The sequence below is a fragment of the Vipera ursinii genome (genome assembly GCF_947247035.1).
Source record: "Vipera ursinii genome assembly, chromosome: 1".
Classification (NCBI taxonomy): Eukaryota; Metazoa; Chordata; class Lepidosauria; order Squamata; family Viperidae; genus Vipera; species Vipera ursinii.
In genome coordinates this window covers 242,695,221-242,722,427 of record NC_139512.1, presented here as the reverse complement: position 1 = coordinate 242,722,427, position 27,207 = coordinate 242,695,221, and the positions used below count along the sequence as shown (strand labels likewise).

Sequence of the window (27,207 nt, the reverse complement as noted above, 5' to 3'; positions counted from 1 at the left end):
TTAAGGGAGGGTTAAAATATATCTGTACTTGTAACTGCTGTGAAGAATGTTGGAAACTACTTTATAATTTCTTTCCTATTTTCAAGGGGTTTTTTTGCACTTTTTTGCTTTTGCTTTTTTTACTTTATATTAGTTTGGATTAGTTTTTTATTTTCTTAAAATTTTAATAAAAATTATAAAGTAAAAAAGAAAAGCAGGACATCAAGTAATCTATTCTAGGCCACAAGGAAAAGAATTTGGTGCTTGTGGATGAAATAATTCAACACCTTTATCAATACAGTACTTAAAATCTCTCTCTGTGTCTGTGTGTGTGTGTGTGAGAGAGCGAGAGCGAGAGAGAGAGAGAGAGAGAGAGAGAGAGAGAGAGAGAGAGAGAGAGGAGAGAGAGAGAGAGAGAGAGAGAGAGAGAATGCATCACTGATTTGTAAATATGGTTTATGGCTTAATGTCTTAACCTGTAATTTAAACTATAAATGATAACTTTAAACAATAGTTGGAACAAACCATGGCTTTTCATGTAGGCTTATCCACAGGGACACATATTGACACAGAGAGAACGAAGGTAAGGGGACTGGAAAACTAAAGGAAAAAAGAGGAAACAGACATACAGGGTTAGCTAGAAAGCCATCACTAACTAGGGCAGGGGTAGGCAACCTCGGCTCTTTTATGACTCATGGACTTCAACTCCCAGAATTCCTGAGTCAGCTATGCTGACTCAGGAATTCTGGGAGTTGAAGTCCATGAGTCATAAAAGAGCCGAGGTTGCCTACCCCTGAACTAGGGCATTTCCAAATTCCCACTGAGCAGATATTTTAACCGCCCCTTTCCCCCCTGGGCCGAAAAAGGCACGCTCTCCAGGGCAGCAAAGGAGAAAACCAGAGCATGGAAAAAAGCCCTCAGCACACGTCAGGGCAACCCTTAATAAAAGCGTAGAGAGGCCGCCGAGAAAGAAGGGCGTACCGTCGCGAGGTACGTCTGATTGGCCCAAAGCCTGGCGGATGGCATCCCATCCCGTGTTTCCATTGGCTGTCGGCGCCATCTAGAACTCAGTAGAAACGCGGCCAGCCAAGATTGCTTTTTTTTTTTTTTTAGCGAGGGACGGCTAATCGGCGAGCGAGGAGAGGAAATGAATGGCTGTGAGGTAGACGGTTTAGGAAGCTGGTTTAAAATCTGAAAAAAGCGGCTTTTCTAAGAATGGTCGTTCGGACAAATGCAACGCTTGAGAGATGCAGATAGTTCGGCGTTTAAACCAGAGTGCATTTACCCGTCGGGAGGCGGCTGGACGGAAGGAGCGGCTGATTCCCAAAGTATGCTGTATTTTGCAAAGCTCATATTGTTGATCTTTTGCGGGGTCCTTCTCGGAGAAAGTAGGAAGCACAGAAAGGGGAGATGGACGGCAGAAGCGCAGGTGCAAAAAATAAGGTAAGGATAGTCTTATGATTAAATCAATTTATCCCTTTTCCTTTGGTTTCCCTCTGTTGCATGTACCGTATTTGCGGAGACCTGTAGTTTTGCAAGTTTTATTATACGTTCCTGCATACGGTAGTAAGTTTGAAAAGAATGCACAGTAATTATAAATAACGTTTGCAGTCTTCAAGATTTTTTTTTCCTGATTAGCATTAAAAATCCCTCTGAAATCCATGGGGTTTTCATTCTTGACTTTGTGAGTTAGGTGGGAGTTCGACAACAAACCAGGTTGTTGCTGAAACACAAGCTCTATTCAGAGCACTCTGAAAACACTCAAGAATGCTTTCGTAGGAAACCTGAATTGTTTTTATTATTGTTATGTAGCAAGTCATAGGATTTAAAAGAATGCAGCTTCTGGAGAGACGCTAAACTGTAGGAGCTGCATTTAAGCACAACCTTCATCGGGGATGCCACTTTCAATCTTGCGAGATCTGGCACTGTTGAGCCCAAGTTCTGAGAAAAAATATGTATTTCTCTAAAGAGTTGCTGCAGTTTAAGAAATTGCAATTCGAACATATTTAGTTGGACCGAAATAATGTTTAGACTAGTAAGTTTTATTACTTAATAAATTTGTGCTTAAATGATGATTGATTGCTGGGCATTTTATTTGCAAATGAATTATTAATGGGTGTTAATGATGAAAAACAACTATGGAATAGCAACAAAGGTATTTAAATTTACCAGATTTCATGTCAAGTTTATGTAGGGGGGAAACACTTAAAATAGCTGCCACAAACCCTGAATATATTTTGGTCTTGAATTCTGCTGTCCGGTGAGAATTGCTTCTTTTCAGACTACTTGGCAAACTCAGGCCTTGCAAACCTGGTTTATTTAGCAAAACCATCAAGTGTTTCTTCGCTTCTATTCCATCTTTTAAACTTCTCCAAATCTTTCCCTAGAACTGTTCCATGCCAATTGGGATTTCAGGGGGATATAGATTTGGAGGGAAAATGTATCTGCTGTTGTATATGCAGCTCAAGATTAGGATCTGGGATGAAGATTTAAGACTTGGTAAAAGTATAGTAAAGTTGCAGTGGAGAAAAAAAGATGTACCAGATTTGCATAAAACAGTTTTCTGGAGTGAATGCTGAACTAGAAAATCCATTGCTGGAAAAGTCCAGTGGCCTTTCATCTGATAGCATATTCTCAGGAAGACATGATATGAAGATTAACATGGAAGCAAATGAAAGTACACTGTAAAATGGGGACAAATGCTTGGGAAGGGACAAAACACTAACAATGATTTTTAGGGGGAAAAATTCATATGAGTGGAATACAGATTTATTAATAGAACAAATGGATGAGATGTGTGGGATTTGGCCCTGCTTTATGGATTACTCAAATTCCAGGGAAGAAAGAAGGAGGATCCCCACTTTCAAACCTTAGTGTCATTATACATCTTCAAGTAGTATTAATGGAAAGTAGTTCTAGTTGTGATTGGGTGGGAAAGTCCTGAACAATGGAATCTGTGATCTGATTTTACATAATGTAGTCAACCTCTGTATTTGTCTTGCTCTGGGCATGCTTAGCTTGAGGGGATGCTGTTTCGTGAGCTTCTGCCATGTTTGAATGCTTTATGCACCAATCCTGTATGTGTTGATGTAACTTTTTAATGATGGGTTTTTTTGTCATGTTCAATCATTTTATATCTTTGTTGTATGCTGCTCAGAATAATCTCTTATGAGATGGGCAGTTACATAAATTTTTCATATATAAATATGTAAAGAAATAAATACTCATGCAACTTTATCAAAAAGTGCTTGACCACTCAGGACACTATAGCACAACCCACACAAGTTATGAAAACAGTAACATTGCCATACATCAGAAACAACTTAGAAACCATCCACAGACCATTATAACCATATGGCATCCCTGTAGCTAACTAAACTAAAGCCTTCCAAAACATCTTATGTAAACCTAAAGACTAAGTAGCTGAAAAAGAAAAAAAAATGGGCATCATCTACAACATACAGTGTAAGGATTCTAACAGCCACTATGTAGGACAGAGAGGCAGGAGATTAGCAGAGCGCATTGATGAACGCCAGTTAGCAATAAGAAGACCAGACGAAAAGTCCTTAATTTCACAACATATGTACAGCTGGGAAAACTGAGCATCCTAGACCAAGGTAAATCCAAAAATGCTAGTGAATTCAGCTTGGCTCTCAGACAAATCAACCATCAATATCCACATAGACATAAACATCATTTACACACCATTCAAAAGTTAAAAAAAAACTTTTAAAAAAGGAAACAAGATCAGAACACTGCCATCAGCACCCAGATGAACAGGGATTAACTAGACAAACAGCAAACAATTCCTACATAAAATGAGCAAAGTGGTCTTTCAAATATAGCTTTTCTCATTTCAGTTGGGCAGAAAAGGCAAATTTCCCAGGCTTTTCCTTATCTACTCGTAGAGCAACCTGAGCGTTGCACAGTTGCTGTTAGTTGACCATACTTAAGCATCCGTGCCAAATTAAAATTCCCAAGATTCTTAGGTAGTCCTGAAATTATCATCATAATTGAGCCTGGAATTACAGTCATAAATTGTGCCTGTTAAGTGGGTCACAGTGTGGTAAAGCCTGATTTTACGACTTTTTTTGTGGTGGTCAATAACTCAATCACTACAGTTAAGTGAATGCAGTGATCATTAAGCAAATCCATTGTTCTTAATGAGATTGATTGATTGATTTGCCAGAAAGCAGAAGTAAATTTTGGTTTCTGACCAAAAAAACCACCATAAATTTAAGTCCCATGACCATGGCTCATTGCAAACAGCCATAAACGGGGGGGGGGGGGGGGAACAGGTTGCCAAATGCCCCAAATTTGATCATGTGGCTACAGTGGGGGAGTGGTTGTTAAAATTTCAAGTCTGAGTTGCAAGTAACCCTGGTGAGGTCTGCTGTAGTTTCTAATAGTCGCTAAGTGACTGTAAGGAGAGTATCTGGACACACTTTGTTTCTCCAGACATGCTTTGTTTTTCCATGCACTGAGAAATAATCCAAGAAGGACTAAACTGCAGAGTGACTGTTCCTGTATTCCCCAAGAAAGAGGAAATCAACCCCCTTCCCACCAAAAGAAAAAAGAGGAGACAAGTTGAATAACATTTGCATCTTATGTACGGTAATTAGATGTAATTTAAGCAGAAACACAAATATCTCTCACCAGGAAGGGTGTGAACAAATGATTCGTATATTGTTTTGGTATAATTGGGGGAAGTTTTCATTGTTTTACCCTCTTTTCTAGTGGTGCTTCAACTTGGATATATGTGGTCTTGAATAGCATCTCTTTTAGGTCAAGCCTAAAAGAGATGCTGTCAAAATGCAAGACTCTCCTCTAAAATGCTGCTCAAGTTGAGGACGCTACTCTGTAGAGTAAGACTTAGGGTTATCCTACCATGAAGTAACTTTCCCAAAGTTTTCTTCTGTGAGAAGATGGAAGACTGTGCAAGAAAGGAGGAGGAGGAGGAGGAGGAGGAGGAGGAAAAAGACAACTTGAAGATGGTCTTGTAAGTGGCATCAGAAATGCCCAGATGTTGACTCTGGTTAATCTGTTTTTAATCTGTTGTTAAGCTGTTAATCAATCCATGCATACAGCAATGTTATTTCACAGGATATTGGGCTCCATAAACCCTTCCTTTTCTTACTATTTCAACAGTAGAATTGGTTGGATGAAAACAATTATACACTGTTTTACACTTAAATCTGTTTTTCTCCCAGGAGTATGCAGATGTGGTACTGCAAGCTAAGCTTTCTCTAGATTTTTACAGATAATGCACATATTCCTTGGAGACCACACTTATAAATGAGTCATTTTAGAACCTTCTGCACAATTTTAAAGTTTTGGAAAACACCATTTTTAAAAGATTCATAGTACAAATTCTATTACCAAACCTCAGAGGTTTTGACCATATTTTAGTGGAGCAAATATTTGGAGAGTGGGGATATACAAGTAGTCCTCAGCTTATGACCACAACTGAGCCTAAAATTTCTATTGCTGAGAACAATTAAGTGGATTTTGCTTCATTTTATGACTTTTCTTGCCACAGTTGAATCACTGCAGTTGTTAGGTTAGTAACACAGGTGTTAAGTAAATCTGGCTTTCCCATTGACTTTGCTTATCAGAAGGCTGCAAAAATGACTCCAGAATGCTGCAACCATCATAAAGATGAACCAGTTACCAAGCATCTGGATTTTGACCACGTGATCATGGGGATGCTGCAACGGTCATAGGTGTGAAAAATGGTCATAAGTCACTTTTTTTGGTGCTGTTGTAGCTTTGAAGAGTCACCAAATGAACTGTTGTAAATTGAAGATTACACACATAAAGAAATGATATAATTTCATTTAGTGCATATTACTATAATCTTACAGTTCTAATATCAAATCAGCCCAACTGTAAGAATCAGATATTTAGCAAGATTAACAACAATACCTGATTATCAATGTGTTCTGTAGTTTAGGAGTGAGGCAGGTCAGTATCTTTTCCTGAAGAATTGTTAATGCCTAGTTGTCTCCATACTAATAGGACCACCAGATCTGAGCTTTGAAGATCCAGACAATTGCTAGATCTGCTGGCTGGAGAATTCTGGCAATTGAAGTCCACACGTTTTAAAGTTTGAGACTGAGAAACACTGTGTTAGTTGGTAGCCAATAGTTAGCTGTTTGCATCTCTTTGCTCCTACTATCTATCTGGTAGTCATGTGGATTTTATATCCTTGATCAAATACCCATTTGAAGAAGCATCAGAAGAACCAGGTTATTTAGCTATCCAGTACAGTGCAGTCTTTTTTACCCTTATTATGCCTTCATTTAAGCACAGTACACTGAATTCAAAGTTCATATGGTTGGGTTTACACTATTAAAGTTTCATTCAGTTACGTTTGACTGTACCTTTTAGAAAACCTGTTGCTGCATGTCTTTATTTGGATGAATTCAGGCAATTAATAATAAATACATTCAGTAAATAGAATTAACCTTTGGATTAAATTTACACCTATTCAGTCAGGCCAGTTGCATGGAAAGATAGCCCAATGAACACAATAAAGTTGATTATGAAGAGGGAACCTTAACTACAGATGCAATCTGTATATACAGATTATATATTCATACATAAGATCTTATTTTGTTAAAAGAACGGGTAGTCCTCAACTTATGATCACAGTTGAGCCCAGCATTTCTGTTGCTAAGTGAGACAAGTGAGTTTTGCCCCATTTGCCATCTTTCTTGTCATAGTTGTTAACTGCAGTGGTTAAATTAATAACATGGTTGTTAAGTGAATCTGGCTTCCCCATTGACTTTGTCAGAAAGTTGCAAAAGGGGATCACATGATGCTGGGACATTGCAACTGTCATGAATCATCTGAATTTTGATCACATGATCATGAGGATGTTGCAACGGTTGTAAGTGTGAAAAATGGTTATAAGTTATAAGTCACTTTTTTCAGTGTCAATTTTGAAAAGTCACTAAATGAATGTTGTAAGTTTAAGACTACCCTTAGATAGGATGCTGTTGTGTTAGACAGAATAAAAGGTATTAAAGTAGTTTTCCCTGGTCTAATGCCCTGGAATTTGTTGGTCTATAATACCCATCAACACTAACCATGAGGATCATTGTTGTCTGGATGTGGTACAGGTTGGGGAAAGGCTGCTGCTGTGATGGATAATATCAGTGCATTCAGTGTTCATGTTTTCAATTCCTACACTTCTACTTGTCTCAGGCACAACTAAAGATCCAGATATATGATATTGTCAGGATTTCTCTTATGCTACATTTTCTCTGCTTCTTGAGGATAGTTCTTCATGTTCCCAATTTAGCACAAAGGTATCATGTTGGGACTCAGTTTGCTGGCATGCTCTTCCATCTTGGATAGTGAGATGGGCAGCATATGAATTTAATTAATAAATAACTTCATAGTCACTCTACTGGCATGGAATCTCTTTGCAAAGATGTAATTTCAGTATATTATTGTTGGCAAACTACCCCTCCCCCCTCAGCTTTTAAAAATGTTCATTCTCACAGTTGCCAGAAATTATAGGTGGTATTCTTGTTTTTCAATTTAGTTACTCGTATAAAAAGAACTATGACATGACCAAAACTTGGCCAGGGAGCAGCAAAAAGCTTCTGAGGGTAGAGGACCATGATTTCTCCATGAGGCCTGCCTTTGGAGGTAAGAAATGTATGTTTACTCATCTCTGTAACATTGAATGATTCAGCTTAGAAGCTCCAAGCTAACTGCTTCAAGCTATTTTTTAATGAAGCCTTCCAACTGGATGGTGAGATTACTCTGTGATTTCAGAGTGTTGCTAAAGCTAGAGTATAAGTGTACCAATGACTTTCCAGGAACACATGGAAGGACTATATGCCCATCTTATTGACTATCTTCAGGAAATCTGGTTTGCTAAAGGATGCTCTATTCTGGGGAACTATAGATCTTGAAAATATAGAGAAAGCACACAGCATCCCTGTTATATTGAACTGACTACATAATATAATTCCCAGAACCCAAGGTAAGTAAAATATTTATTAGCCCACAGCAGTTGCCTTAAGTTCCTTACATTTAACCACATTAAAGCCTAGTACAGTGCATTTTGCTCAGCAATAATTTAGTGCCCAGGCTTGATTTCCCTGACTGGATCCCAAATCCTGGGTTGTGTGTCAGCCAACTGGATTCTTGCATCCTGCTTTGAGACAGAGGAGGAGTACATGGTCACTTGCAGTACACAAGCTCCTCAATTGAAGCCCTCTAACCACTATTGCTGCAAATCAGGCGGGTTGCTGATATTCAGCAAGTCAGGCAGTCAGTGATGACAAAATGCTTCATGTGATTGGCCGATCAAAGCTTGCCCTGTTTTATAAGTGAGAAGCACATTAAAAGGGAAGCACATTGTCCAGTGGTGCCTGCTATTTCAGTGTTGTTGACCGCCTCTGCAGATGCCTCTACTGCTATTTAAGGCAGGAAATACAAAATGCCCATAGTGTAAATCATAACATAGATTACATAGTTGATAAACACCCTTTCCCCACCAAAAAAAAACCTGAATGAGAGGGAAAAAAACCCCAGGAAATTGCAGCCTCTTTTGTAACATTTTCTCATCCTTTATGCCTTTTGACCCCACCCCACCCCCAAAATGCCATTCTTTCTTGGGAAAGATGAATTCCATATGGACCTGCATTCAACATTTCTGCTCACTTACAGCTAAGCCTCTCTTCTCCTTCATGTCCTATTCTGTGTAAATAGGAGACACATCTTGTTTTGACCCTTCCTAAGTGATTCCTCCATGCTAGTGACTTTGCTATTCCTAGCAGATGTTCAGGCATTATTTGTTACAAATACTAATATGTAACCATTATGTAAATGTTGCTCTTAGACTCCCTTCCTCAAATTCTGAGTCAAAGCATTTTCATCTAGGTCAGCTCATTTTTCCACTGAAAACAACTGGGATTCCATGAATAAGCAGCTTTAGCTGATACTTAAAATAGCGCTATCCTTTCTGTGAAAGAACAGCCTAATGTGTTGTGGGAGAGTTGTTATTGATCTCCTCTATCCCCAACTTAGTACAAACAGCTTCTACTGGTGGGCCTTTAATCTGGACATACAGCTGAAAATATAAATGGGCCCACTTCAAGGGCAAACCTAATTGCTAAATTTTACTAATACATTGTCAGAGGTGAAAGAATACCACAATGTCCTACAGTATCTAGCATATAAACTGTCCAGCTGTTTCCAGAGCTTTGGAGGGTTTCCTTGGGTTTGGTTTTCTAAATGGGAATTTGGCACTGCAGGTTTTCCCCTGCCCTGCCTAAGCTACAACCCATCTAGGTGCCTCAGGTAAAATTGAGAGTCTCGGGTACTGCACTGTTCATCAGAACAGAGGCAGTATAAAGCTTCTGAATTGTATCTGTTTTCCTTGAAGAGATTATTATTGTGATTGCACACTATGGCTATGTTTATGCAGCCCTTTTAACCAGACCAGTTAAACACTCAGCACACAAGGATATAGGTACTTTCTGAACAGTCTCAGTAGAGCTCAGCCTCCTGGTTTTCTTGAGGTTTGAAGGTTTGATGTGGCTGAAACTTTTTGGTCCTTTGCGGGTGAGGGTGGGGACCAGGAACAACCATAAGACCTGGACCACAAGTTCCATGGGACCCGAATGATTCATGTAATCTTGGAATGCAAACTTGGCAGTCAAATTTGCTTGTGTAGGATTCACATGTGCAACCTCCATCCTATTCTTTCAGACTGTTTGTGTGAAACATTGTCCTCCATCACCTGTTTTTCTTCTTGCAAGAAAAAAAGATCGTCAGACTAGATTTACTTGTTTAAGTACTACAGCAGAGGCTGTATTGGTATTTACGGGGCCTTCCTATTTTCAGGAGAAATATATTGAAGACACTGGGAGGTTTTCACTGTGAGATAGGAAAGCAGCCTGAAAGGAGTTTTCTTGATGATCTAGGGCAAAATAATTAAGAAATAGCTGTCCAAATTTTCAGCCTCCTTCCAGAATAGCATTTCAGTTTGTAAAAAAAAATGTTGGAAGGGCCTTCCAAGGGAGAAACAGATTGTAGCACCAGTGTACAGTAGTTGATGCCTTATGCCTTACCCTTGGATGGCAGGCTGGGAAGATGCTATTTTAAAACTTTTTTGGAAAGCTCTGTAAATCAGAGCCTCTAATACGTCAGAGTTTTATGTAATGATTTTAAGTATTTTAAGTATTGTTTTAATGAAAGAGAGCTTTATTCTAAGAGACTTCAGAACTTTATGAAATACCTGGTTTTGTAGGGCTCAGAATGCAGGGCAGAATGTGCTTGATGTTATGAGGGAAGCAGAAAGCATTTTCCTCATAAGGTACATGTGGATACAGGGAGTTGTTGCAAGGGAGGAAGTACTTTCTTCTCTACCCATACATGTTTCCCAAAAAATGCTACTCTTTCAAATGCTGTCCCTCCCATTTTGGCTATGGTTGTGTAGAAGTTAGTAAACACAAATTAGCCAACCCAATTCTAGATTTTTGCAAATCAATTTCCTGAGGGGAATTGTGAAGGAAAGAGGCAATAGAAGATATAGGAGGGACCAGCTTAATCTCTCTCTCTCTCTCTCTCTCTCTCTCTCTCTCTCTCTCTCTCTCTCTCTCTCTCCCTCTCCCTCTCCCTCTCCCTCTCCCTCTCCCTCTCCCTCTCCCTCTCTCCCTCTCCCTCTCCCTCTCTCGTGGAAATAATTTCTTTTGCTTTTAATTCATTTGAAGTGGGAACGCCATTTTGCCTACTACATAGGCTTCTTCTCGCTGCTGGTGGCCACAGTCTCTTGATATTCTTTTGTAGCACTTGCTAGTTTGGCATATATGAGACCTCTGGTGAAATGGACAAGGGGTCTATCAGTTTTTTCTCTTAGCGGGGGAGGGGGGATTGGAGGGGGAGGGGGTAGCAAAGGAGTGGAGTGAAACATGAGAGGGTCTCTTTGAGAGTCCTTGCAGTCTTCCACCACATTGATGAGGTATTACTTGGATTATTTCTGAGCGTGTGCTTATCACTTCTGAAAGAGTGCTAAGCCCATGTCTGACAACAGATTAGCTGACAGGTCAATGGAACAGAAGAAAAGCAGAGGAGCCTGTTGGAGGAGGCATCTTTCTATGGCAGTCTGTCACTCGGTTTGAAAGTTGGCTGAACCCTCCATCACCAGTACCAGTTGCTCAGCCTGCCCCTTCACAGTAAGCAGCGATTAGTTCGTTTGCCAGAATGAAACACAGAGTGGAAGGGGAGACAAATCTTTGGAACCCACCAATTGCTGTCCTTGAATTACCCTGGATTAAAGCTGCAGGAACAGCATTTCTCACTCACCTCAGAATTAAGGCAGGATAGAAGTGAGAAAGAGAATATTAACCATATGTATTTTAAAATAGTTTATTCTAACCCTTGAGATATGATAGGATCATCCAAGTATTTAGAAGATTGGTCTCACAGGGCTGCTACATACACATCTCTTTGTGGCAAACACACACACATACAAGTTATTCCTAACTCTCACTTGTTCCTTGGGATGTCTTATTTCTGTTGAGGACTAGAAGACTGGTCTCATGCAGGAAACACTACTTCAACTCTCCATGCCATGGAATTCTTCAGGGATATGTTTCTCAGAGGGTACTGCTAAATAAAACAAGGAACGTCTATTCTCCTTTCCCTTCCCTGACTTAAAGCTCTTTCTCACAACTTGGATAGGAATATTAGTACTTTGTGCATCTGGATGTATGAATACTAATGCTGTTTGTTACTATTAAAATAGTGCAAGAATCTCGGTGCACTTTCATTTTGTGAAAGATCCTTACAGATGATCTCTCCATGCATCATTGTTGCCCGCCTCCAAAAGAGCCGTGGAAACATGAAGCACAGTAATTTCCATCTAATAATTAATTAGTTAAAGTTAATCCACTGTCGACCTATAGGCTTATGTCTTTTTTAAAAGAAACCTCCCTATCCATCACTTCTTTAATTCAATGGTTGCCCAATGATTTTGTTATAAGACTTGTTTGATAGCTATGGTTGCTTTAAGTGTGTTTTTTTAACACTCTACTCAAGTTGCCTGCTTTCTGCTATGGTATGCATTTTCACCACATCTGATGCAAGAGAGGTAAAGCCACCTATTTTAGTTACATGATCCAGTTGCTCTGGGAAAATAAGAAATCTCCTTTGTAATTGATGCAGTAAAATCTTGATAGCTAGGCTTGGCAGCGCATGGTCAAAGAACTAGCCCTAAATGTATACCACAGAGGGAAAGAATATTTATTTTATTTATTTATTTTATTTAATAATATTTCTATACCGCCCTTCTCCCGAAGGACTCAGGGCGGTGAACAGGGCAAGAATAAAAATACCGAGTTACAAAAATTAAAAAAGAATTAAATACATGCCCACTAAAAACAATCAATACAATATTAAAACCCCAGTAAAAACAACAGTAAAAACCCCACCAATCCCCCCTCAGGCCAGGCCGGCTTGTTCGACTAAAAATGTTTTTAGATCGCGGCGAAAGGAGCGAAGATCGGGTGCCATCCGGAGCTCAACCGGTAACTGATTCCATAGCTCCGGGGCGCCCACAGAGAAGGATCTCCCCCTGGGGGCCACCAATCGACATTCTCTGATCGGTGGCACCCTGAGGAGGCCCTCTCTGTGGGAACGCACAGGGCGAAGGGAGGTCGATGCCGGCAGCAGGTGTTCCCTAAGGTATAAACGTTTCAATATTACAGATACAAATCCTAAAGAGGAAACCATATATGTCCAGCTGAAATATAACTTAAGGCAGACATCTGTTCTGGAAAGGGTGTTTCTTTCATTCTTGTACTCACAAGGAAAGGTTAATCCCCTTCAATTCTCATTTGGGCCCTGCCCTCTGTTTGCTTTAACAGTGCTCTTTTCCAGTGTCAACTGTATCTTTACAGCCAACCCCCCATCACTGGAAAGAAGACATATTAATACTTCAACATCTCTACAAGGAAGTTCTTCTTTGTTCAATTGATGTAGGAAAAGAAAAAAACTTATTTCAGAGATTCATTCAGTCATTAAGCAAGGACTACTTATATTCAATTTCTCTCTCTTGCAGGCCCAGCTATTCCTGTTGGAGTGGATGTGCAGGTTGAAAATTTGGACAGCATTTCAGAAGTCAATATGGTATGCGACTGTTGCTTAATGTCTCTTCTTCCTCCTCTTCTTTCTCTCCTTCTTCTTCTCCTCCTCCTCTACCACCACCACCATCACCACCACTTCAGGTATCAAGGGAGATACACAGTTCTGGTTCTTGCACTTCTGGTGAACTCAACCATTGTTATTTCATGCTTTGATGTTATCTCTCCATCTTCTTCAGGGTCTGACTTGTGTTCTTGACTTTCTCCTCTTTTTGTATACGCCTTGTATGGTATAGAGTACCAAGAGATATATGTGCAAACAACTTATGTTAATATTTATTGCATCGACTGATTTTTTTATGGTGTAGCAATCAAAATATTATGTTGTCAATTGGATGATTGTTATAGATTTTCTTAAAGATGAAGCCTAGTTGGAGTTGAATAAAGCATAATGTGTGAAGAAGTAACACAGAGACTGAAACTGAGAGTATACTGTAGTCTGTGCATCCGAGGATGCAGAACTAGCTCTCTCAGGAAATCTTGACCTATATCTTGGCTTTAAATGTTTATTTTAAAAAGGAAATCAAGCTCTTGAACTGCTTCTCCAAGGAACTAGTCACTATTTGTGCAAGAAATGCAATAATGGTTGGACTTAACAGATCATACTAATGGTTTAATGTGTTCCCAGGCAGCTATAGCCTATTCAATAAACCATGATTACACCTACCATTGTGCATTATATGTGAACTAAGGTAATAATATTATTTGGATAGCATCTGGGATGCAACAGGTGGCCATTGGGAGGTAGCCTTCATTGTGATGGGACGGTTCAATTTCTTCTTATTTTTTTTCTGATAACTTAAAAAAACTCACAATTGCCAATTAATTTATAATTTTAGTTTTTTATAAGATCAGGAGATATAATCACAAGATATCTCCCACCACCTTACACTTTGTTTCAGGACTTTACAATGACATTGTATTTGAGACATTATTGGAAGGACGAGCGTCTCTCCTTTCCCAGTCGTACGAACAGGAGCATGACTTTTGATGGACGGTTGGTAAAGAAGATCTGGGTGCCAGACATTTTCTTTGTTCACTCTAAAAGATCCTTCATTCATGATACCACCACTGACAATATCATGTTGCGAGTGTTCCCAGATGGCCATGTGCTCTATAGCACGAGGTAATCCCACAGTTATTTCTATATGAATTACTCCATATTCTTTTTTCCAGTATTGTAATTCAAGCTGATCTTTGTGACATGGACAGATTTCAGATATGAGTATGTGGATTTATATAATACCATATTCATCACCTGCATGTAGCTTCTCCTTTGTGATATCATCAACTCTTATTTTTCTACATGAATTCATATATTACTCTTATTAATCCCATGCCTGTAGCTCTTCCTTTGTAACAACATCAACCCTTTTTTTATATATTTCTAGGATCACAGTGACAGCAATGTGCAATATGGACTTCAGCCGTTTCCCCCTAGATTCACAGACATGTTCATTGGAGCTTGAAAGCTGTCAGTAGCTTTTATTTATCTTTGGTGGTAAAACTACAGGGGTAACAAATTAAACAGAAGTCAATCTGTTGGCTTTGCTGGTATCCATTACTTCTGCCTGAGCTGGTTGCTTCTCTGCTTTAAGGCAAAGCCATCCTGCAGTATCCATTCTTCTGCCGTTAAAAATACATTCTTCTGCCTTTTCATGTTCAGCGAGAGTTTAAAAATATATTTGTGGAAGGGGGACTCACAGAGTAGATTTTTAGAAAAGCAGGGAGTGCGTTGGGGAGGCCACATCCAGTAGATGAGTAACTATAGTAGATGGGACTATGATTTTCTGGACAACTTTCTCTTTGATGAATTACTTTGTTTCTCTTAACTGCATGAAACCCATTTGAAGCTTTTAATGTTTTTTGTTTTTATTTTTTATTTCCAACCTCTAAATTTAGGAAATCTGTATACAGTGGGGTAGTCTGATGGGGTTTGGGGGAGTCAAAAAACCATGGGCCTCTGATTAATTGGCCTATTTTGTAATTTTGCTTCTGACCGTTAAAATAATTACTTTGCTTTTTCCACATCTACTTTTGCAGATGCATATACAGATGAAGATTTGATGTTATACTGGAAAAATGGGACGGACTCTCTAAAAACAGATGAAAAGATTTCCTTGTCTCAATTCTTGATTCAAAAGTTTCATACAACCTCCAGACTTGCTTTTTATAGTAGTACTGGTATGGCAAGAACGTTTCACTCCATTCTTTCATTCTTTATTAATTTTTCGACTGCATTTCCCCCGGCAAACTCAGGCAGCCATTTAGTCTTTCACTCCTCTTTTTAATTCTCCCAACTATCCTGTGCAGTATATAATATTAGAGATAACAGATACTGAGTTTTCCAAAGTTTCTGAGTGAGCTTCATTGCTAAGTACATATTTAAAACTTTTGGTGCTGTTTGAGAATTCTGTTCTGTACCAGCCTACTACCGGCCCTGCAGAAAAGGCAGGGACAACCCCTTTACAAAACGGCAAGAGGCTGGAACTAAGCCTGCCAAATTTATTAACATAAAACAGAGCAAAGAGAGCAAACACGAACCATGAAACAGGAGCTATTCAAACGGTTGCCTTCAGCAAACCAGCCCTCCCACACATTCCCCTTTTAAACAGTTCAGGGCGTGGCTTCTCTCTGCCTCCTTCCGAGGTGCCCCATTGCCTTCCTCTGTTTACTCCTGATTGACTGCCTCCTGCGTCGGGCGTCCTTGAACAGGGCCAGATGTGGGTCATCTTCATCCACGCTGTCAGGCTCACACAGCTGGGTCTGCGTCGTAACCAGGTGGGAGGGGCCTGGCTGAGGGCTCTCATCAGCAAGCTCTCCAACACCCCCCCCTCCTCCTCTGAATCGTCCGACCCAACTGCCGAACCCACAGGCTGACCCTGAATCACAACAAATTCTAACATCACTGTGGCTTTGTGTTCTCTATTCACGTAGTTGCTTGGTGAATGTAAATAAAGCATCTCTTGTAAACTAAAGGCCAACAACTTATATTGATAGCCACACATTAAAAAGCTTCTTTGCTATCTCATCTTAATAGAGCTGTAATAAGGCCCCCAAACGTTCTCTCATGTTATTTACAAAATGAGGTAGATATTGTTAAAGCAGCATATATGGTTTTTTTAAAAAAATCAAATGCACTTTCTGAATAATTCAGGCTTCAGAACAAAAGGGCAAAAAGACAATAACTTCCTTGAGAAGACATCTCTCCAGATACTACAGAATTACAGCTATCACTGCCTTCACTATTGAAGAACTTGCTGGAGCAGCTGCTAGGCTGTGCAGTTCAGCATTGATTCCCTTTTTTGTGGAAGTTACATGGTTTATATAGCAATAAGATTAAGATACTTGTATTTCCAGTGGTGTGCCTTCAGCATCATTGTACAGTTGTAAACAGCATAATTGTTACAAGGACAAATATAGTACTTAAATTTAATTGCGTTTTGAAACTCTTGTCTCCTTCTCCCTCATTCCCCCCCCAAGCGTCTATCAGCATTTTTATTTTCTTTCTCTTTATGTATTCTTTCAGTCTATCTCTTTTTCCCTCCCCTGCTTTTCTTATATTTTATCTGTTGGTGTATAAGGTGCCTTTTCTAAAGACTGCTCATATTTCTGCTCACTTCACATTATAACATTTTTCTTCAATAGGTCGGTACAATCGCCTTTACATTAACTTTATTCTGCATCGTCATATTTTCTTCTTTCTGCTCCAAACCTACTTTCCTGCCACGTTGATGGTCATGTTATCCTGGGTTTCCTTCTGGATAGACCATAGAGCTGTGCCTGCAAGAGTGTCATTAGGTGAGAGATTCCTCTGTAGACACATAAGATATGGCATGACTAGATCTTACAACATACCTCATTTAGAAAAATATATCCATTGGTTTTGATTTCTGTGTCTAAGGTTTCTATTCTAAAAATAAAATAGGGCAAGGTATTACAAAAGGCATATATTATGCTTTTTCTTTACAGAAATAAAAATATAATACAATATCTTAGAAATTAATCCTTGATAGTTTAGTGTTAACTATAAAATATTTATTCGGTTAGATTTAATTAGGTTAATTAATTAGATTTATATGGCTGCCTATGTTACCAGAATGACTTGGTGAGTAACAACAAATAAAAGCACATACAAAATATCAACCAATATATAAAACCACTGAAATAAAAGCAAACTTAATGAACCTCCAGGCCCGGGAGCACATCCAGGCCTAGGAAGCTTCTCAGAAAATGAGCACAGTTGGGATCAGTCTTCTCCCCCTGCCCCCAAAAATAATTTTATTAAAGGTTATAATTACAATAGTAAGAACTAATACAGAGTAAAAGAAAATAGAATAAAAGGTACAAAGAAAGAAAGGAAAGGTGGGAATAATAAAAATTAAAGAATATAGTAAAGAAAAATAAATAAATATAGAAATTATTTTCAACCTTCAATCACAAGTACAAACAATTTTAATAAATTTTACTTCCTCTTAAATTACAATATATTCTTCCCATATCCCATCTCTTATCTATAAAACAAATCCATAAAGCATAATTATTTCAGCTTTTGTGTCAGCAAAAGTCCATTAAAAGTTACCAGAAACAATGAATCTCTTTTAACCTTGATGAAATAAACCAACTTTATATCCCTTCCTTAATCTTTAGTCCATTCAAATAACACTATAGATCTTTCTTTGTAAGACCAATATAATAAAACTATCCAGATCATTCCCTTGGCTTGTTATTTATATTCAATTTTAATTATTAAAATATCAGCAACTTTCCTTTGTTTTGCCCAGAGCAACATCTTTTTCAGTAGTACATACAGTTTTGTAACCTGTCATTTGTAAATCCACTTACAACTCTTATCTTGTAGGTAAAACTTATTTCTCTTTCATAATATCTTCTATCTTGTTGTCATTGTTAATATTTCTGGTTCCGTTTTTCAAAAATGTCCAATATGTTCAGTATTAGAATATTTTATGCCATTCTGTAACACTTAGCCAAGTTTATGTGTTCTTCTCCTTTAACTGAAATCTTTAGTTCCCTCTGGTGTTCAATTTTTGAAATGTTATTTTTTTAAAAAAAAATAATTCAAAACAGAAGCAATTTCTACTGGAAAAATTCTTTATAATGAATTCCAAAATCTTATTTTAAATTTATCTTGACCCTTATTCATCTGTAGCTTTTTAAAATCAAAGTTTTAATCAACCTTTCACTGCTTATTTTTTTAAAAAATTAAGCTTGTACAGATAGTCCTTGAGGTACAACCCTAATGGAACCTCTCCATTCGAGTCATAAATCTTGTAAATCTGTTGTAAAATGAATCAGACTTATTTTAATGACAGTTTATTTACTGCATTCATTAAGCAAATCAACCGGGGCATTATGTGAAGGAAGATCAGGTTTGTTATTTGCTTCTGTTCGTTAAGCGTCCTCTGTGATTGTTAAGTGAACCCATAAGCTCGAGAATTTATAGGGTTCCCCAGTGGATCCAGAAGGAACTGCTGCCACCTACCCACCTGCTGTTCTGGCAAGGCGAATTGGCCCTCTGCCTCCAAACTGCAGCATTTCCATGCAAGTGCCTGGATTTAAATTGGAGTGGGGGTAAATTTGCAGGGCTCCAGTGGAGCCTCCAGAAGGAACCACTGTCCATCAGTTGTTCTATAAGCAATTTACATTAGGACTGCACACACCAATTGTCTAAGCCATGGGTCGGCAACCCGTGGCTCCGGAGCCGCATGTGGCTCTTTAAGCCGTCTCCTGCGGCTCCCAGTCCTCCGCTGGCGGAGGTTTGGGGAGCTGCGCGAGCAGCTCTCCAAACCTCCACTGCCCCGTTTGCAGAGATGCTGCCTTTGTCCATGTTTGACGAAGGCAGCAGCTCTCCAAACCGCCACCATCCCGTTTGCAGAGCTGCTGCCTGCGGCGGAGGTTTGGAGAGGTGCATGCGCACCTCTCCAAACCTCCACCGTCCTGTTTGCACAGCTGCCGCGTTCATCCATGATTGACGAATGCGGCAAATCTCCAAACGGGTGGCGGCGGTTTGGAGAGGTGCGCGTGCACTCTCCAAACCGCCACCGTCCTGTTTGCACAGCTGCTGCATTCGTGTTTCTTTCAAACGCGGAGGAACGCAGCAGCTCTGCAAACGGGGTGGCGGCAGTTTGGAGAGCTGCGCAGCTCTCCAAACCTCTGCCTCCCCGTTTGGAGAGCTGCTGCGTTCATCAAAAACAGAGGTTTGGAGGTCCCGGGGAAGGGGCAGCCTGCTCAGGTGGCTCTGGCGGTGCCTGGGCTGAAGGCGCCGCCGCAACCCAGTGCCCGTCGCCAGGGAGACCCATCACTGTCGTCACGCAGGTGCCTCACGGCTCGGAGCCGCGCTGCAGGAGACGTTCGTGAGGCTTCCTTCGGCCGGGGAAGGGCCCGTTGCCTCCGAGGGGGGCCGGGCGGGATCCTCTGAAAGGCGGTTTCCTTCCTCGTCTTCACGCAGCCCTCTGCGGTCGTCTCGGCCTGCAAATCCGTCCCTCCCCCCCGTAAGCTGGCGGCAGGTGCGTGCGGCTCAGGATGTGCGGGCGTCGAGGTGGTGTATGTTTTTGCGGCTCCCACTTTTTTGTGTGTGTGACGGAACCGGTTCTGAGTGTCTCTTTTGCTGTTTCGGGTTGCTGACCCCTGGTCTAAGCAAAAGCAAAGAAACACAGTACAGTAGAATGCAAAGAATCTTTCTGCAAGCAGTCTCAAAACACAAGCAAATGAATACAGTATAATATGCAAAGGAACTTTACAGTATTCATTCTACTTTCTGTAGACACTGGCTAGTATTTTCGCAAGCAATTCCAAGGCAAGCCCAAACACAGAAATGAAAAAACCTTGTTATCTTTGTAAAGTACTTACAAACACAGTGTTATAATGAAAAAGGAAAGTACTCGCAAAGGCAACTAGTCCTCCAATCCTCAAGGCAACAGCAACGAAAGAAGCAATGAGCGGTAATGAGATTCACTCCTCTAGTTCTCTATGTGGTATCAGTGGGGCGGGGGGAAGCACACTGGCTGCAAATGTCCTGATCTTGATTGGTCATGTGATGGGAAAAATGTGCTTGAGTACAACATGGACCTCGGAAATCATGTCATAATTGCAAAAGGGAGGTCACAGGTCAAAAAATGGCTGCTGCTTGAAGAGTGGTCACATGACTGCAGAGGTCTCTTGTTAGTTACCATTTTGAACCCCTATCATAAGTATATTTTGGGGGTACATTTGTAACTTTGAACACTCGTTAAACAGCCTGTTGTACCTGAAGGACTATCTGTAGTTAAATCTTTTTTGGTAAGGACTGTAGACAAACTCACCCGGGGCTTTCAAACTTAGTAATCCAAAGTTTTCTAATAGCTGAAAAATATCTAACAAGCAATTTCTAAAAGTGATTATAAAAGAAAGGATGCAAATTTAATGTCTTTTCAAAGATGCCAGCCACGGTTTGAGCAGGATGACTATTCCTTCCTCTGCCAAAGACTGCTGTGTTGTGAAGATTTGTAAGGCAGATATCGGTATCAATATTTCCCCCACCCCCTTTTAGCAATAGATGAGATTTTTGTGAAAAATAAAAATCTGACAAGCAACAAGAGCCTAGAGGATCTCAAAAGTCTCAGTTATTGGATACTTGTAATGCCTAGGAGTGGTAGTTACTACCTGATGATAGTTATTTAGTATATGCTCAAGAGGTTTGCATTTTTATTATAATTTCCACAAAGACTTTGAAATTAACTGTATCTGGTTATTAGAGTTGATTCAGATGAGCTTGTTGGTTGACTTGTGTTGATATCATCTTTGGTTTCTTCAGGTATCACAATAGTCCTGACCATGTCTACCATCATCACTGGTGTCAATGCCTCCATGCCTGGCGTTTCTTATATCAAGGCTGTGGACATTTACCTCTGGGTCAGTTTTGTGTTTGTTTTCCTCTCGGTCATTGAATATGCAGCTGTGAACTACCTGGCAACAGTGCAAGAGCGGAAGGAGCAAAAAAAGGTGAGAAATGCTTACCATGCGCTTGGATTTATAACTATAGTAGAACAGCCTTCTCTAACCCAGCTGGCCCTGTTGGGGGAAATCCATAGTGGAAATTTCTGATGTACACACTGATAGTATTTGCTTAATGACCACAATCGGGAGCAGCAACTCCACTGCTAAGTGACATAGTAGTTAAGCAAGATAACACTATTGCAAAGGACTTAACTTCCCTTCCATCATGGTTATTAAGAAAATCACCCACGATCGTTAAGTTCATCATAATATGACTGCAATTTGTGATTTTACCGCTGGCTTCTCCATTGAGTCAATTTGTTAGAAATCAGCTGTGAAGTGTGAGTAAGGAGGCAAATCAAATTCCCAATATTTGAATTGGTTAAGTCTGGGATTTAGTAGAAATAATGTTGGGAGATTCAGAATGGGGAAATTCAATATAATATTTCCCTGGTTTTACTTCATATTTTTCAGTCACTGCTGATGGGTGGCCAGGAAGCTATGACTAGACTGACAACAGGAAAACCAGGCAAATTTCCATGCATAGAATATACTTATGCAGGATGCTTGATGACATCTGTATGAGATGATATGCTATTGGTGTTGTTGATGTTACTAAGTTGCATGATAATGGATACAACCCATGTTTATTTAAAACATTTTTTTAATGCATGGTCAATTTCCCCAATAAAATGGCCATTTTAGTTGTCTAAGGAGCTGCAAACTAGAAAGCATGTGAGAATCCTATGGTGGATAAAAGATCTCAGTGGGTATGTTTGTGAAAGGGCAGGTCCCTGAGATCTCAAACCTCAGATCCGATTCTCCAGAGGAGAAACAGGCCCAACAAGACTGATTTTTTACCATGCAATCCAGACTGATAATCTACCATTAGAACACATATGCAATTTTGAGCTCATCAAGCCATTTTTATCACTTCACTGAACAGGTAAATATGATACCTAGAAATATGAATCTTTGTCCCTATCATTTAAAGTTTTCTCCATTTTATTTTGAAAACATAACATCAATATTATCTCAAGCATTTTTCATATAATATGTACATTGTGCCTTTTCTCTAAACAGCTGTAACTCAAAGAGAAATCCAAACTTCTTAAGGAATTCAGGAAATGCTTTTCGTACTTAATGCAACTATTACTTTTCATTTTATTTTAAGCTTTCTGGTTGACATTGACAGCATTTCATACACAGTAAGATGGTAAGCCCGTAGCTTGAGACTCTTATCTTAATAATAATTTTGAAAAACTAAAGATCATGAGTTATATTTAGAGTTTTCTTTCTGTTGAGTAGAAGAGCACAGTCTGCTAGCTGTTTAGCTTTAACAGAACAGTCCTGAGTGAAAGAAGGATGAAGGGTAACCATTCTTGTCATTTCCCCTTTTCTCCTATACTACCATAAACCAAGTCACAAACCTGCAGAGAAGACTTGGGAGGCACATACAGGCTCCAGATAGAAGAAGAGATAGTGAAAAAATAATTCCACCATTCCATTCTATGAATTGGATTGTGGATTCAATCAAAATTTAAAAGAACTTGCAAACTTTCACATGAAACTACAGTGCGAGCTTTGTCTTCATTTGATTCATTTTGTACTTACATTTTCCTTCTCCTTTACTTTTTATTTTCCCAGTTTCCATGCATGGGTGGAATTTCTTCTACAAAAGGAATGACAGTAGATGGCATATACAGTGAATTGGATGCAGGTAGCCCAGAAGGAGACACCAAAAATCAAATAGTAACTGAGGAGGACAAAGAAGAGAAGATGGTGATCGATTTGACTATGAGTAATGAGTCTAACTCATCAAAGAAGAAAGGGCTCAAAGAGCATGTTAGCCTACGCATTATCCAGAACACTCATGCGATTGACAAATATTCAAGGTTAATATTCCCAGGCACTTATATATTTTTTAACATAGTATATTGGTCTGTCTTCTGCTGAACGTGCTACAGCTGTGTTTAACTCGGGAGATATTTAGAAGAGTCCAGTAATAAAATTTTGGATTCTAAGCAAGAAGAAAATTCATTCTGTATCAGTTTTGGCACATGGAAACACTGGATATTTTTCTAAGAAACATTTCATACAGTGGTGTTGGAAATGACTGACTCAAGCTGGATACTTTCTGCTTTCTGTCCTTAACATATGACAAATTGGCTTTTCATATGTGAAAACATGCAGCTGTTGAACTTTAGTCTCAGCCATTGCAGTGTCATCGTAGTAGGCATAAAGGCGGCTAGGAATCTGCTCTGTGAGCTTTACTGAGACAGTTGGAGAAAGATTAATTTGTTCCATTTTATCAGCCAGCACAGTGATGTGGACCATATTTATCATAAGGGATTGTTGGCACCTCATATGAAATTTATTTTGTAAGAAGCAGGCGCTGTGAATTAGTCCCCAAGCTAGACTAACAAATTAGATGACATCAGGGAATGCATGCAAGTATCCTAGAAAAGACAGCCTTTATCAGGATCATGCTGACAAAAATTTTCTCAAAAATACATTGGGGAGGAAATGAAAACGTTTCACTAAACCGAGCAGTTGATAAGTAAAAAGAAAGTCTAAGAAAATATCTGCTTAAGTATTGAATACAGTTCTAAAGAATGCCCTCAGAAGCAAGTTCTTTGCACTATTATAGCTATGTCTCTTCTGGGGCTATACAGTTCTGAATCAAATACAGGTAGTCCTCATTTAGCAAGTGTTTTATTTAACAACCATTCAGAGATGGAAAAAGTAAGTTTGCAATCAATCCTCACATTTATGACCTTTACAGGTCTGTAAAGCAAAAGAAAGTTGAAGTAATATCGTAAGGACAGTGGCAGTTTCACTTAGTGACCATATTGTTCAACAACCATGTTTCCAGTCCCAATTGTTGCAAAATGAGGACTACCTGTTATGTTGAAAGCCACTGGTGTTCTGTAACTTCTTCCAGTGATATTGAAGGGACCTTTAGGCTTGAGTGTCTGGAAGCAGCACAGAGCTAGCTTAAGACATTTGGCTGCTGAAATGAAGCAGAAGTTGGAGTTTCCGTCTCTTCCTCACACAGAAATGGATGGGACTGGTGGTTTTATCATACCCCAAACCTCCTCCTCTTTTATCTTAGGCAGATGATATCTGTGACCTCCCAGAGCAAGTTTTTATTCTTGGTCTTCACAAATTCATCTGTATAAAGAAGCATAGTTACATGCTCTTTTATAACTCTGTTGTCTCCTTTGCATGTAGAATATATGTTGTTTTATAAATCTTTTCAATAGTTAGTTGACAAAATGCTAGTATCATTTTTGAGGGGAGGGATTATTAGGCATTATAAATAATTTCAGTAACAAAACTACATTTTGAGGCTGCAACACTCATGTTTTACTTGTTTGGATCAATGAACAATAGAACAATAAATCTGAAGCTCAGTCTGATTTTTTTAAATAACAAAGAATTGAGAAAGAACATTCCAGCCTGAATTTACAGGGTGTCCAATCCTTAGACTCGCCATGTGTGTGTGTGTTTTTTTTCCTGTTCTACTGGTGGCAGGCAGGCAGGCAGGCCAGAAGTGAGATTAAGGAGCCATTAGTGTGTCTCTGCTGTTTCCCATCTGTGGTGGCAAAACCTCTCCAAGCTTGATGTGACTCATTCATGATACCAGGAACAGTGACAGGAGAGGCAAATCTGATTTTCTTTACTGTAAAATGAGAAATGTTCCTCTGACCTTAGAAGCTGAAGTCCACTTGCAATTTATACCTCTGGTTCAGGGATCCTTGTTAGAATATTTTGCAACTATTGTCTAATTTATGCACCTAGTTTTGTTCTACCATGGAAGTGAAGCAAATGCAAATGGCAATGATAAAAGAGGAGCAAATGCAAATGGCAATGATAAAAAGGCATGGAATAAGAAATGCCCAACAATAAATTTGCAACATATGGAGAGTCTAAGCTACAGTTCATTCTTTTCTGTTCTTTCTGTCCGTATGCGGCAACATAAATTGACCATTTTTGCAATTGATGAACGGAGGGACCATCCTTTCAACACATACTGCCTGACTGACGTAAGTTTCACTTCTTCCCAAATCTGCTCCTTCAACCCCATGAGGGAGGCAACATAAATGTCACTCGGAGGATTTCAGAACAATCTGTTACGTTTGTCCACGATGCTGTTGGCATTGTTTTCTATTCTTCCTGCCGACACTTATTATATAGCTATATGTGAAAGAGATGGCCCTTCTGTGCCATTGTCCTATGTGTAACCATTAACTGGTTAAGAAGATACCTCGAGAAATTGGATGCCTCCATTTTACAGGTATGTTTCCTTTCAGGGCAAAGAGAAGTTGTGAAGGGAGGATAAGGATGATTCAAGGTAAAAGCATATATCCACCCTTTGCCTTTTCTTCACTGTGTTGGATACAGATGTCCACAACTGATCTTACGCTATAGGAAATGCGATATCTGTGATCATGCTTTCCAATGCACACCCTATGGGGTGACTGAGAAATTGCAATGTTAAGTCCCATTTGAAAGCTGAACCCTTTGGGATACCAGAATTCTAATTGGTCCTAAGAAAAGTTGGGTATGATGGGGAGAAGAATTCTGTATGTCTTCCAACCCATTAATTCTCAGTAGCCTCCATGAGATGAACGGTGCTCTGAGACACAAAATTGCAGCTGTTGGGAACATGTACTTCTCAAATGTACCATTTTAGTCCCTGAAACTGGGTCACTGCAGTGATGCAATTTTATAAGAGGCGGGTGATGGGTGTAGTTTTTATTGTGAACCTCTCAGACTTGTGCTCTAAAGTACAAATATTTTAAACAATTTATTCAGAAGGGAGGTTTTTGTGGTGATTATCCCATTTGTGTTTTAGAGAAGGGATTTTCACCCAAAGAGCCAATTTAGTGGTTAAGGCACCAGGCTAGAAAGTGGTCTGTGAGTTCTAGTCCCAACTTAGCCATGAAAGCCAGTGGGTGACTTTGGGCCAGTCACTCTTAGCCCAACCCATCTCACAGGGCTGTTGTAGGGAAAATAGACGGATATGTGTCAGGTATTTCACCTCCTTGAGTTATTTGTAAAAGTAATAGAGGTAAATAAGCAAATGAAAATACATCTACTGAAAGTTTTTTTTTTTAGAAAAAGCTTTCAAATGTTCCCCCTCCCCAATAACTGACTGCACCCTATTGGAATCGTTTGAGCTGCAAAGATGAAGTCAGGGGTAAACTTACTGCCCAGATAAGGATACATAGAGCTCATAGGAAGTGAGTTGATCATTCCTACAGCAGGTATATCTGCAAGGCAGAGGTCAAAGACATGAAGTTCCATCCCATTGTATGTCCCTGCCACATGGGCCCCTTCCCTAGAGTCCGATGCGTTTATTAGATCGATATGATCAACTAAAATTATTTTTTCTGAAACGAGCAATATAGGCCAGTAACAGAGTTTTGTTGTAGTCTAAAATTGATTTAGAAGAGTTTTTGTTTCAAGATGATCAAAAAACAGTGAGGTTTGTGTTCTTTACACAACAGTACATGTTTTGTTGAATGCAGGTCTGCATGCCTTGGCTTCAAAAGTTGGCTTCAGGTTGCCACTGCTTCCCCAGTGTGATTGGAGAACTCTGAGCCTTACAGCCTCAGTGCAGAACTTTGCGGTACTGGAACTGAATTAATTTTCTTTCTTAATTAAGAGAGTAGAACAAGGATTATTAATTAAAAGCCACTAATCTTATGCCCTAATTCCTTTCACATTGAAAATAGGTTTATTGGAGAGTAGCTATAAGCAGAGTTGTAGGAACTCAATAAATATCCAAGAATAACTTTTGAAGAGTAACGTAGAACATGTCTGGGAGACAGAAACTATCCAGCTCAAAAGTGCTTTGATCCAGAAAGGGTGGCCTGGGCTTTCCTGGTTCCATAGCAAAATGCCTTGTTAAAATTAAACCACCACCTGTGTTTTACACCAGCTGGATTTAAATGTGCATTACATTACATGAAAAAAGGAGTAATTTGGGTATGAAACCTGCAATTTCAAGTTTATTCCACAAGGGGGAAATAAATACATTTTTTTTCCTTTCAGTCTT

General features: G+C 39.5%; 1 protein-coding gene across 1 annotated transcript; it reads left to right on the top strand.

Annotated features, from left to right (window-relative positions):
* Positions 1–846: 846 nt before the first annotated feature.
* On the top strand, positions 847–24,557 carry LOC310632529 (gamma-aminobutyric acid receptor subunit rho-2-like). The gene is made up of 9 exons (XM_083349759.1): positions 847–1,422; positions 7,532–7,638; positions 13,064–13,131; positions 14,048–14,271; positions 14,537–14,619; positions 15,189–15,329; positions 16,794–16,946; positions 20,959–21,146; positions 22,788–24,557. Exons 1-9 carry the CDS (start codon positions 1,211–1,213, stop codon positions 23,094–23,096), a joined length of 1,485 nt encoding a protein of 494 aa, XP_083205885.1. The 5' UTR covers positions 847–1,210; the 3' UTR covers positions 23,097–24,557.
* The last annotated feature ends 2,650 nt before the right edge of the window (positions 24,558–27,207 follow it).